Source organism: Magallana gigas, chromosome 10 (genome assembly GCF_963853765.1).
Source record: "Magallana gigas chromosome 10, xbMagGiga1.1, whole genome shotgun sequence".
In the NCBI taxonomy this organism is placed as follows: domain Eukaryota; kingdom Metazoa; phylum Mollusca; class Bivalvia; order Ostreida; family Ostreidae; genus Magallana; species Magallana gigas.
Window position 1 is genome coordinate 13,362,012 of NC_088862.1, and position 13,406 is coordinate 13,375,417.

A 13,406-nucleotide genomic window follows, 5' to 3' on the forward strand; every position below is an offset into this window, starting at 1 on the left:
TGAAGAAAATAATTTTCATTTATGATCGGGTTAACTTACTTTCGGTTTACATAACCGCGCAAATTCTACTTTCGATATGACTGAACCGAAGCGGTTACTTCACGAACTTCCAAAAGAAACTGTTCGTTTACTTGGGAGCTCTCAGGTGATCACGTCAGTCTTCAGTGTCGTCAAAGAACTAATAGAGAATTCACTGGATGCTGGGGCCACTTCCCTGGAGCTTAGATTGGTAAAGTTTTCTCTACATGTATCAGAATCGTCATGCACGAATTCATATATGGCCAGAAATTAGTCCTGACTTTTATTCCTTTCTATTTGTAACCAGTAACATTGATTACATCGGTAACAATGCTTTATTATGATTAATTTTCAAACTTTGATGTACTTATTGTGACAGGTTACACATACCTGTTAACCTTTCAAAGCTGCTATGTGGGAGAATCTCCCCCTTACCAACTTGGCTAGGGGGGAGATTTTGCGTAAACGACGTTTTTTTCGCGTGAAATGCAGATATATATTAAAAATACTGTTAGATACCTTATTTTACCATTGTAATTAATGCATGTGCAGTCATTTTAAATTTTATAATTTCTATGACTACCAGTGGCAATTACAACTTGTGTTGCTGTACATGTTCAGAAAACTATTATTTTGTTTGCATAGTACAATGCAAGAAGTCAATAGTGCCACTTTTTATATTAAGTCTTCTTATTGTTCAGTATTGAACCATCACTGCATGCTGACATCTAGGGTAAACACAGAAAATTTATTTTGCTTATTTTGAATTTGCAGTGAAACCCAGTTAAAAAAATACCAGTAAATAATATTCATTAAAATTATTTTTTGCCTTATATATACATTTGTAGGATAGATTTTTAATTCACAAAACAATATGTATATCTTCAGTATCATTTAAAAAATGATCTCTGTTGTAATATCTATAGCATCCCTATAATTCATAGTACCAGTACTATAAACTTTAAAAACTCTTGTGAAATGCTTTTTTATCGTTAGCTTTTATAAACACTCAGTGTTCCAAACTCACTTTGATTTTTACCGACCGTGCTGGCCAGACAGAATTAGTCACGACTCACTGCACGTGGCTTGGGTGCTTTACCTGTGCACCTGTTAAGTGCGCGGGGGTGTTAAGGAAGCATATGGAATCTGAGTTACATGTAATTCCGTGAAATCACAAATCTTAATTATTATGTACATATTCAAATATCTAAGCAACGAAACGTAGATCAAAAACAAATAAAGAATACTGAAGACAATTTTTTTCCAGAAATTAGTTTGTATTACGTAGATTTACACATTGATGACGTCATGACTAAAAGTTGAATGTCGTGTGAATTTGATCGGAAAGCATTGTAAACATATTCAAAATATAACTAATCTAAGAACTCTAATAAAGTATTGTGGTGTGATTTCTTGAGAATTGAACATAAGAATACTGGAGGAGATGTTAGTTTAATCAATCATTCGCTAAAAGGTATGTAAATTTGCTTTTATTTCTCGGCCAGGCTTTCCTCTGTCGTTGTTTACGATATAAAAATCCAACTAGAACAACACTACCCCGTATATATTGAACTTGAAATTTTATACGTATCATTAGTTTGATCAATGCTTAAATTGAAAAGTGCTGCTAGAATCACAGGTTGTGTGTTGTTTTGATGCATTTTGCCGTTTTTCGTGCATACTAAAGTTGGGAAGGTTTTACGAGAACTGGATTAATAACTTTTTAATGAGGAAAAACATAGGATTCTAGCAGCGGTTTTGATTAAACTGAGATGTTTTGCTTTCAATTGGTATAACTATTTTATTTTTTAAACCGCGGGGTAGTGTTGTTCTATCTCATTTTATGTTAAGGAATATACGTAAGCTATTTATAGTTGTCACGTGATAATGCAGCGATGTGGCAGTAATGTACTACCCGATTTTATTGCACTGACATCTATTTTAAAGGATAATACTAAGTTTTTGATCTTATTCAAAATAATTATTTAATTTCACGATTTTGAATATAACGTCAAAATAAGACGCTAAATTGTCCATATGCTTCCTTAACACCCCCGCGTGACACCACTGGCTGTGTATTGTTTTCTTTGGTGTTACAGAGTAAAATCAAGATGTTTTAAGCTTTCACTTATTTTTTTATAAGGCCTATGCATAACTAAATACGTAACTGATTTAAGTCAAAACCGGAAGTAATCGTAAAAAGTAAACTGGACTATAACATGTTATACTATGATCACAGTAGACAGTACTTGGATGGATTTTGATATATTTAAGCTACACAGCAGCTTTTTGAGCTCAAAATCAGAGAAAAACCCACAGTGGTTGTTGAAATTTGCATGTAAAGATTCAGAAGTTTGGGGGGGGGGGGGGGGGTATGGGGAAGACAAATACGAATGCGGGAGAAATTTGTCTCCCGCGCGGGAGATAGGTTGGATGCGGGAGATCTTAGATTTTTAGGCCGTTTTGCGGGAGTCTCCCGCGCAATGCGGGAGGGTTAACAGGTATGGTTACAGTGGTTACTGGTAACATTGGTTACAAAATAGGGCTATGTTTAGGTTAGGGTTAGGATTAGATTTAGGGGTTAGTTTAGGGTTAGGATTAGATTAGAGCTAGGGTATATTTCTTGATCATTACTTATTTTATGTAACAGCGTTCACAGAATATTTTAAATGTTGTGTTAATTTCATGTATGATCACGGATTATGAATTTTATACACACAACTTATACTCTGTCCCAGTTTTTTGCTTCCACCACTTTTTGCTTGATATTTCGATAATCATTAATACCTTTGTGCTCAAACTACGTTCATCCACTAATATGAAAAATGTCCAGATTATCTGTTTTGAAAAGCCCCCTCTAACACTTCAGGTTTCAATACACATCTCAAAGTAGAAAGTCAATGGGAATTTTGCATTGCATCAGCCATTAATAAGCCCGGATGGTAACGTTGAAAAATTGCGCAAGGTATCCCGAGTACTTCCGAATGGAGAAAAGATGTAAACATCTCCCATTATAAATCTCCGTAAGAAATTTGTTTTCCTTCCTGTGAACTTTTATGAGTGAAAAATGATAACTGTTCAATGAAAATATCTTGGATATCATTCTTTTTACCGATTTCAACTGTATTTATTTCACATGTTTGTGTATTTTTATTAAATATCATCAAAAAGCTATGGAAGCAATAACTTGGGACAGACTATAACAGAGAGCAATATAATAACTCAACTACCAGATTCAAGCTCCCTCAATGATGGAGAGAATCCACATTAATCACACATTGGTTACTGACGATGACTTAATTTGGGCAATGTCATTGTGTTTTTTATGCTTATTTAATTTAACAAGCACATTTAAAACAAATTTCAACATATTTAGATGCTTAGCGAAGCATATTACCAGGAAATACATTTTGTGCAAGGTTCGCTTTTTAGAAAGGAAGGATTTAAGATTGTTCAATTCATTTGTCAGTTCATTGTTTTTAGCTAACAAGGTTTATTTGCTACTCAGGAGACTGTAGAATGCATAAAGTCTGCAGTAGTCTTGTAAGAATGAATAATTATACATAAATAACATAATTAATGTTTTTGGCCTCCAGGAAAACTATGGTTTAGATAAAATTGAATTGAGGGACAACGGAGCAGGAATACCGGCCTCAGATATATCATTTGTTGCCAAAAAATACCATACCTCCAAAATTACCAGCTTCTCTGACCTTGAGGATCTAGTGACCTATGGCTTTAGGGGTGAGGCTTTGGGGTCACTCTGTAATGTGTCCAGCCTGTCAATCACAACGCGTACTAAGGAGGAGGAAGTCAGCTCCACCTACAATTTTAATCACCAAGGGCAGATAACTTCGTCTCGACCTTCTCACCTTGGAATAGGTAATGGTATAACTATGTATTGTTAAAGTACTACATGTAATTTGAAAAGGCAGGTTTTATGCATAATGATACTCAAATGAATACCAAATTTATTAACAAAATACATTATGATAAAAATAATAAACCAACAAGGAAGCATGGTGTCATGTTTGAAACAGAATGATTAAATGTAATAATAATACAATGTGAAAAATTGTGAAATAAAAAAAAAAATGATATAAAGCAACCAAAATTTATCATTTATAGTAATATTTTCAGGTACAACTGTCACTGCAGTCAATTTGTTTAAGAACTTGCCTGTGAGGAGGCAGTTTTACAATACAAACAAGAAAAAGAAGGATGAGTTAAAACGCATTGAAGACCTACTGGTGTCTTACGGGATTGTCTCCCCTTTGGTGAGGATCAGCTTGCGACATAACAAGGACATTGTCTGGCAGAAAAATCAGGTTCCAGATGTTAAAACTGCTATTTTGGAAACCCTTGGAAAAGATGTCAGCTCCAGTCTTCAGAGGAAAGAGTTGTCTCTTGAAATACCCAAGGTACTGTGAAACTTGTTATTTAGTCTTTTAGTTTTTAGCTGCAGCCTGATACCTAGAATGCACTCTGCAATCTCTCTCTCTCTCTCTCTCTCTCTCTCTCTCAATGTTAAAATCTTTAGTTTCTATTTACTATTGTTTGTTTCATGATGTAAACTTCCAGATAAATCTAGTTCTGAAATAATCTATTTGATTGACAGGTAGCTATGGAGTTGTACCTGCCCTCCCCTGGCTGTGATTGGACGTCAGTGACCCGCAGCACCAGTGACAGGGGGTTTGTCTTTGTCAATCACAGACCCGTCCAACAGAAGGAAGTGGAGAAGGTAAAAAAAAAAACCACAACAATAAATGTACACAAATAGGCTGATTTTAATTAGATTGGTAAACAAAAAAGCAAGTAAATGATATCAGTTGATACTTTAAGTTTATTTCAGGTAATCTTAATTTGTTGGACAAAAGACTGAGTTTGTTGAATTATAAACTGTTTGAAAACAGCAGTGTCAAGTAAAAGCAATGGTTATCAACATTTACGATATGACCTTATTAAAAGCGACATTCTTTTTAGGCCTGAAGTAAAGAAAAATATGTCCAGATCCAATTCATTTTTATAAAAAAGTCTATCAAAGTAATTGTGTGTCCCAGCAAATTAGCAATCTATAGACAATTGATGATGCCATCCATCCTTATAAATTTGTTTGTTTGTTATTGCTGCCTGAAGGTTTCTAGACCCAGGAGGAAGGGAGGGATTTTTTTTACAAACTTAAAGTTTAACAAATTATAAATTGGTAAAAAGTAAAAATCTCCATGAAAAAAAAATGTTCTGTTATTTTTTTTTGGCTGATAAAAGTTTATTTTGGCCAGAACAACACCTCATCTCTCCACCCAAGCCTTGATTTCACAGGTTAAAAATGATACATGTATTTACAGTGTACCATGTATAACTTTTCCTCCCTCAGATGATCAGGAGTCACCTGGGACTGGAGAAGGGCAGGCACCCCGTATTCATTACGTCCATAGTCATCCCTCCCTCCGACCTGGACGTCAATGTGGAACCAAACAAAACCAGAGTTTTTCTTCACAGACAGGTATGTATTCACTTTGTAACCTGTAACAAATAGATTAATGATTTTTTTATAAGATATTGTACATGTTTTAAGTAAAAGTGTATCAAAATCAAAACAACAGTATCAAATCTTGAGACATGAATTTTTTTTAAACTCATGAAGTCATTTTGATCATTGTAGGAGGCCATTTTGGAATTGTTAGAGAGTTACCTGATAGAGGCTTATGACCAAAACAAGTTGTCAAATAAAGAGAATCATATTTCACTGAACACAGAACCCCTTCCTGTGGAAAAAGAGGCAGAAGAATCATTATCCATCACAAAATATATCCACAATAATTCAGAAACTGAGGTTAATACTGATTCCATGGTAACAACTGAGCATCGGGTCAAGGTCATAACCCAAGGTGATACGAGTTTGATTGACTCATCACTTCCTGTTTTTCGCATTACACTAGAACAGGAAGAGGTACAAAATGAAAGTAGTGTTCTTGTTGAGGATTTACCATGTTTGCCAACGACCTTGAACCAAACTACCAATCATGAACAGGAAACGAATAACATGTTCAAACAGAAGTGTGCTGATGAAAAGGAGACTACAAAGTCAGGTGTTGAACTTGTTGAAACCACAGAACATTTAGATATGCCAATAGTGCCAAACATTGTAGTGACCCCAGAAGTAACCATGGAGAGGTCAGAGGTCAAATCTACTGCTGAGAACGATGACCTCATGGAGGACTCCTTGTCAGAGTTGCTGTCATCTTGGCCAGAGAAGGCAGATTCTAAGTCGGTTAGCAGTGTATCTTCAGACTGTGTATCTTGTGATAATCAGTCAAGCATTCCCAGTGGAGAACAGTGGAGCAGGGGTCAAGGGTTAAAAAGTTCAAGTGGCAAGGCCATTGAGGTAAATATTCAAGAAGGTGGTTCAAAGGGAGATTTTATTTTTGTTTAGAAAAGATTGATAATAGAGTAGATGAAATCATTTCACATGTAAGAGAGAATGTATGGTAAACATTTCTTGCAAACTTTTGATCAGACTTTGAGAATCAATGCTTATCCATTTGATCTTGACCGTAATATGATAATCCCAAATAGCAAAAATTGAATCAGAATTTCAAATGATTTTTTTAATATATTTTATACATACATTTACTACAGAAATAAACTAGTATCATTAACTTGAAATACCATTTGACACTGTTTATCATTGCAGCCAGTGACCATTCTGAATAATGGGAAACGCCCACTTTCTCCAGAAAGAGGGGAATCCCCTCCACCTAAGAGGCCATCAGTGGAGGTATAAAGCACTTCATTGCTTAGGATAAGATGCATCTTTTAAATGACTGTATTGTACACTTTGGGATAGCATGTATCCCTTTTTTCAAGTAATTTTATTCATGTTTTCAAGCAACTTTTTCTGCTATCCCTTTACATGTTTTTCCTATATGTACAATGTACATTTAAGACATGAAACAGCTTTAGAAGTTAGCAAATTTTTTCAAAACATGTATACAGTAATCTATCATACCTTTCAGATAAAAATGAGGATTCAGTGGGAGTTTACCATGATCTTATTTTTTCTGTTTTGATTGTAGATGAGCTTTGATGAGAGTAAAATATTTTCAACTCCAGGGAAGGAAAATGCCTTTAAACTTTTTGCCAAAATAACAACTCCAAAAGGTACAATTGTAGACAAAAAGAGTAGTACTGTGGAATCATTTTTTTTTCATGGGGGTCAATGTTCTTTGGTAGCCAAAATTTACTGGTTCATGGGGACGTATGCTTTTATAGGAATATATCTTCGTGGGGATGAAAATTCTTGAGCAAGGATTACCTATGAAAGCCTTGAAAATTTGTCCACCATGAACAATGATGAATCCATGAAGAGTACTTTAATACATGTGTAGTTTGATACAAAAATACAAGATCTATTGGAATTTGTGCTGTGATACTTTATTTCAGAAGAGTTTAATTTGATTTCAATGAGAAAAAGATAAATTTCTTTTTTCAGTCTTTGGTTGAAATTGTCTAGAAGAATGTTATTTGTTTTTCAGTGATGACAGCTAACCCAGAATGTTCTGATAGCAGAATATCAGAAATACTGATGGAATCTTGGGATAATTTATCTGCGTCAGAGAAGACAACTTATGAACTCAAAGCAGGGGCGCAGAGTTTAGAGAAGGGGTCAGTATTATTGTTTTGCATTGTGTGTATTTGAAGAGCACTTTTCTAAAAATTTAGAAGATTCTTTAATGTCATGTATACTGTCGACCAACTTTTTTCTGTGATGACTTTATTTCATGATTTACTTCCAAAAAACTGGTTCGCGATGACTAATGTTCACAACCAAGCCGCACCCAGACTTGTCTTGTTATAACAACTGGTTCGCAGGGAGAAGTATTTGCGATGATGAGGCCTTCACGAACCTCACAAAAATTTCTTGCACATGTATAAATTTTTAAAGCAGGTTTTCAGTATTCAGTGTTATATGCACAGTAATTTGAAAATATTTTAATGTTCAAAGTTGTTAGGTACATTAACTGTAGAACTCTGTTAGGCCAAACAAGAGCTATAGAATTGGTTGTCAGGTACTGCTGCATTTGTCGCAATGCTTGTGCATTGTTTAATTTTGTTGCAAAATTATCCAAAGGGGAAAAACTCAATTTTCCATTCTAAAGTTAAAATATGAAAATTCAGTTTTGCAAATAAATAGCGAATAAAAACAATATACATGTACCTCCACGTAGCAATATATTTTGAAATTTGCATGAAAACAAATGATTGAAATAAAGGGGTCTTTATGTGGTAAAGTCCTGTGGACTTGTGAACCATATTATATATGTGATTTGTAACAAATGTTGCATCCTAATAATAAAAAGTTTATAGCTTTATTCACAACAGACATTTTTTACTTCTAATGACTATTCACAGAACTTCTTGAAAAAAAAAAAAAATTTCAAAACCATGCACCTTAAGAGAACCAAAATTTGTATTTTGTAATTAAGAATGTATTCAAATGGTTAATCTTTAGTTATGCATTCATTAAAGGTGATGTGAGTTTTTGAATATATGCTAATAAATTATCATTTCAGTGGACACAAATCAGTGGTGAACCACAGCTTGAAAAACAAAGTTCAGAAGGGTAACCTGAACACAAGTGGCCTCAGTTCGACCCCTTCTATCAAAGAGCAGCTGATGAGGAACACGAACAGACCCAGAAAACAGCAGGCGGTGCCCAAAGAAGAGGACCAGCGGAGTGAAAAGACCCTCCCCTTCAGTATCAGCAAACTAAGGAAGACTTTCTCTTCTCATCCTTCTGAAAGGTCTTTTGTCTTAGTCTTGTTGTTCTTAGAAATCTTCATCTTCATCTTCATGATGATGAGAAAATTAATGGGTCGATCCTGTCTCTTAAAAAAAAAGTTAGGGTTTTTGTTTTTCTTTAAAAAATAAAGAATACAGCTGGAATACAAATATTAAAGTCAATTGATTGGGTGTATTCTGTATTGTATGAAACTTTTGTTGTTCTCTCAGCTTTCCTTTTTAACCAAGTAAGGTTTTTTATCAATAAGTATAAAAGTTGTGTAGATAGTAATGTTATGGTCCAAATAAAGGTTTAAAAAAATATCTATTAATGTACATGTATTTAAATGTTCATTCCTTGTAATAATATTAATAAAGTCTGCAGTAATAAAAATATCAATGAAAAGGAATTTAATTTACCAAATATGTATTCTCCTTTTGCTGTCGAGGCAGACAATAAATGTGGTATTGTTTGAATAGTCAAATTTTTTTAGGGTAAGCAAACTATAGTTATTGGACTTTGAATTTAACATAGTGACTCTGATTACACCGTACTTAAGGTGTTCCAAAAGTTATAAAAACGAGGGAATTTAATGCTGCAGGGCAATAGGTAAGATGACTATCCATCATTGGCAGTTAGCAAGGAAACTATTTCATGTTTTGAGAGAATAGCATGTTTATTCGCCGTAATTTTACACAGAGGTATAATTAAACCTTTTATTACTTTCAGTAGTCTGATGGCTTCCTCATCTTGCTGGCAGCTGATTGGTCCCTTGAAGTCATGTGGTATGTGGACCTGTTACCATGACTACAAGATTCACATCTTGAATCCCCACCGTGTGCACGAAACTGTTTTATACCATCGACTGATGAACGAGCATGTTCTACCCTCTGAAGCATTGGAACGACCAGTGAAAATCACTCAAGAGTATGTTCTTGTGCATCCGTTCGAGAAAGAATTGCTTTCATCATTTGATAAGAAGACAATTAAACTGGTTGTGATACTCTATAAAAGAGAGAGAGAGAGGAGAAAGAGCGGGCGGGAAATAGAGAGAATATAAGTGTGAGTTGCAGTTTATTTTTTTTGCAAGTTCCTTTTACAAAATGTGGAAGCATTTTTTTTTTTAATCTGTAGGGTATTAGGAAATCTTTGGGAACCATTCAAGAATTTAGCCATTCAACACAATACTACACAAATGTATTCAATTCTACAAGACAGACGATTCACCAGTAATGGAATCCAAATTAAACTTTTCTTTGGTAAGAATATACTTGCCCTTTAAATAAGTATGAATGCCAGCCTCCTTTCTTGCCACAAACAACAAGCATTGTTTTTATAAATAAATTCTAATATCAATGCAATTGTTACAGATGATTGATGATTTAAATTACTGAAGATTCCTTATTTTACTTGATTTAACTGTTTTCCATGAAATTGCGGCAACATAAAATTGCTGCAAGATAAAATTGCGAATGCCAAATTTGTATCAGTATCATGTTGTGAACATATGTCCAAAAAATAAAAGCGAGATTTTAAAATTCACGAGAAGTGCATCTCGCAATTGTATGCGTTTAATTAGGAATCTACAGTATGTATTGTAATATACTGATACATGTATTATCATAATGTTCCTTTGTTAGATGCAGAGAGTGAAATACAAGCAGAAATATCTGCCCTTCCAGCATGTATACCTACATATGGCATAGAAGATGTGAAAGAGATTCTAGAACTAATATATTCAACAGGAACAGATTATGTGGCAGGGTCACGACCCCTCAAGGTCATCAATTATCTTAAGGTGAACAGAATTAAATAACAAAAATGTAAAATGTATAATTACTGTTATTTTGAAAGGCATTTTTTCAGGCTAGATTTGTATTGTATGTGCACATTGCTTGAAAGACTGAACACTGTCCCTTTAATTTGAAATGGAACATCAATATTTAAACAATCTTATTAGAATACTGATCTTCACAAGAACAAATTGCAGAAAGATTTGACGAAGACCATGTGCATTGAGGGTCATGTTCCTTGATGATTGAATGAACTTCATTCTTTGAATATAAGATCAAATTATTTGAGTAAAAGATCAATTTATCAACCAATTGTAATGATTGCTAAGAAGTACCAGTAATTTTTCTATTACTCATCTAAAGTTTGCCACGACTCTTGAGTTCAACGCACATTACAAAATTGCTTACAGAAAAGAGCAACTTGCCTTCTCCAACGTTAGAGAGCCTGACCTCAATAAATTAGAGTCAGATCTCTCTTTGCTTTGTGAAATTGTAGAGATTTGTACCTAAACCAGATTGATATTTTACTTGAGTATTAATTGTCGCTAAAAAATTGCAAGTTGAATTTTACAACAAAAAGTTTATAACTCTCTACACGCCTTTTTTTTCAATGCAGTCTGAAGCGGTTCGAATGGCTAGGCAGTTACCACGGCAACAAGACTATGATGACATGGTAGATCTTCTTTGTCAAGTTGAAGAGCTCTTACCAAAGGGATGTAACTCTTGTCTTCATGACAAACTGTTTTTGCATGCTCTCTTTGACCTGAATAATATTCCATTAACTCAGTACTCACAAGAAGAAAATTAAATAATAGATGTATAATTTCAATCAATTTCACTGAATAATTTGTTCAAGTTTGTATTTTGTTTCTATAAATAAAATTTTTTAAACCATGGAGTATTTCTTGATATGTTAAAGTTTATACAGTAGTGAAACATCTGTTTTATATTTGTGATTTTATTCGTGATGTAGAATTTAGTTTGCAATCCTGATTACAGGAAGTTTACTTTATCATAGATTTAACTTTATTGACAATTCTTACCATTGATGGAAGAAGTCTTTCATTTTTTCATGTTTTTAGGTCATCTGAGTCTCTCAGGGTGCAGAACAATATTTAAAACAGACAGCTTAAATTTGTCAAATGAAAAGTTTATCAGGCTAATTAAAGCTGACTTGAACTGAGAAAAATTTGGTAGTGTATTATTTCTGACCCGCTTTAACTATAATAGGTTATATACACCGGTGTTGTACATTATAAAGCAGCTTTCCCCGTATAGTTTAGGTTCCCCTGGAAAACTAATTATATATATATGGTAGTCTTTTCTCTCCCCTGGGGGGGGGGGGGGGGGGGGGCTACTATATACATGTAGTTATTTTTCCCTCACCTTTTTTGTTCAGATTTTTTTTTAAAAAATATGTATGAAAACCCAACAAGTATTAAAATCAATTTTTGTACGCCCCGGGTTGCATAAACATGCATTCATCTGTACTTGTTGAGTTTCGTTTTGCCGATTTCATTATATACACAATGTTTAAAATTGTATCATGAAAGCAGGCTTGGGGTAATGCTAAATGTAATGGTAATGCATTGCAATGCATTACATATTTTCAAAGTAATGCTAGTAATGTGTAATGCCACAATTTTAGCATTACAAGTAATGGTAATGTAATGCATTACTTCAAAAATCTAGTGTAATGCTGGCATTACATGGCATTACTTTGCATTACTATTATGCATGTTAATTTGTAAAATCATAATGAATTGAATAACTGAAATTGTATTTGATTAAGAATTGTTTGAAAGAAGAAAATTAATTCTTGAGATAAAAATATTTTAGGTGTAAGATTAAGCATGTTAAAAAAAAATAAAAAAAAACATTCTTAAATTGTCAATGTAACTGGCTATATCAACACAATTTCATAACATTTTAAGAGTCTTGTTATTAAGAATTTCAAATGATTTGAAAAGTGTACTCCAATTAGTTGAACATTCAATGGATTTTTTACTGTAAAGAATGTGTCAACAACACACAGTGCCCCCAGGATAATCTAAGTATCAAAACAATCTATTATCTTAAGAGGTGCTTAACACCCCAATCCCCACCCTTCTCTTAACTGTTCCATTAGAATGGAGCACAAACATACACCCTTAAAAGCAAAAATGAATGCACTAAAAAGAAGGCAGTGTCCAACCATGATCTCTTGAAGCTTAAAAATTACTTCCAGTATTATAACCCAATTGAAAATAATTTTACTCTCTCTCTCTCTCTCTCTCTCTCTCTCTCTCTCTCTCTCTGTTGTATAAATATGTATTAAGTAAAATAGTTTGGAGTGATAGAAAATACAGGAGTCATGTATTTTTTCTATTATTACTTGAACACTTATATATCTTAGATTGTGACACCCGACTGGATGCAGTTAAAAGATGAAACCTGTGAAACTTTGAATATCATTAAGTGCAACAGCAATCTTGTATAAGCAGGCACGTAGCATCAGGGGGGGCCTGGCCCCCCCACTTTTTCTCGCAGCAGCAAATTTTTTAAAATTTACATATAAAAAAATGAATTATAATGGAGTTGGCCCCCCCACTTTTTTGGAAGTTAGTAAAAAATTGGTATGAAAATTAGGAAATGAGTAGTGAAATTGAAGTTACTCCCCCCCCCCCTCCCCACGGATTAGGAATTTCATGATTTGGAGGGGAAAAAATTTTGGTAGGAAAGAATTTTTTTTTTGAGCTGAGTCTACCCCCCCCCCCCCCCCCCCCCCCCCCCCCCCCCCCCCCACGGATTAGGATTTTGAAGATTTTTGGAAA

General features: G+C 34.1%; 1 protein-coding gene across 2 annotated transcripts; it reads left to right on the forward strand.

The window, feature by feature from the left end:
* The first annotated feature begins 39 nt into the window (after positions 1-39).
* On the forward strand, positions 40-11,484 carry LOC105328453 (PMS1 protein homolog 1). 2 transcript variants are annotated; one of them, XM_011429320.4, is made up of 14 exons: positions 40-229; positions 3,615-3,900; positions 4,159-4,439; positions 4,637-4,759; positions 5,393-5,521; positions 5,681-6,403; positions 6,713-6,796; positions 7,095-7,179; positions 7,554-7,683; positions 8,592-8,822; positions 9,530-9,727; positions 9,935-10,059; positions 10,441-10,598; positions 11,210-11,484. In XM_011429320.4, exons 1-14 carry the CDS (start codon positions 77-79, stop codon positions 11,399-11,401), a joined length of 2,898 nt encoding a protein of 965 aa, XP_011427622.3. In that variant the 5' UTR covers positions 40-76; the 3' UTR covers positions 11,402-11,484. The 2 variants fall into 2 exon arrangements, with proteins under 2 accessions (XP_011427622.3, XP_019922880.3); XM_020067321.3 differs by having other exon boundaries at positions 9,533-9,727.
* The last annotated feature ends 1,922 nt before the right edge of the window (positions 11,485-13,406 follow it).

Bases quoted from the DNA above. Each gene is read 5' to 3' on its own strand.
- LOC105328453 (XM_011429320.4), top strand. From the start codon at position 77: ATGACTGAACCGAAGCGGTTACTTCACGAACTTCCAAAAGAAACTGTT. The intron at 4,440-4,636 runs GTACTGTGAAAC...TTTGATTGACAG, and splicing joins TGTCTCTTGAAATACCCAAG to GTAGCTATGGAGTTGTACCT. The intron at 6,797-7,094 runs GTATAAAGCACT...TTTTGATTGTAG, and splicing joins CTAAGAGGCCATCAGTGGAG to ATGAGCTTTGATGAGAGTAA.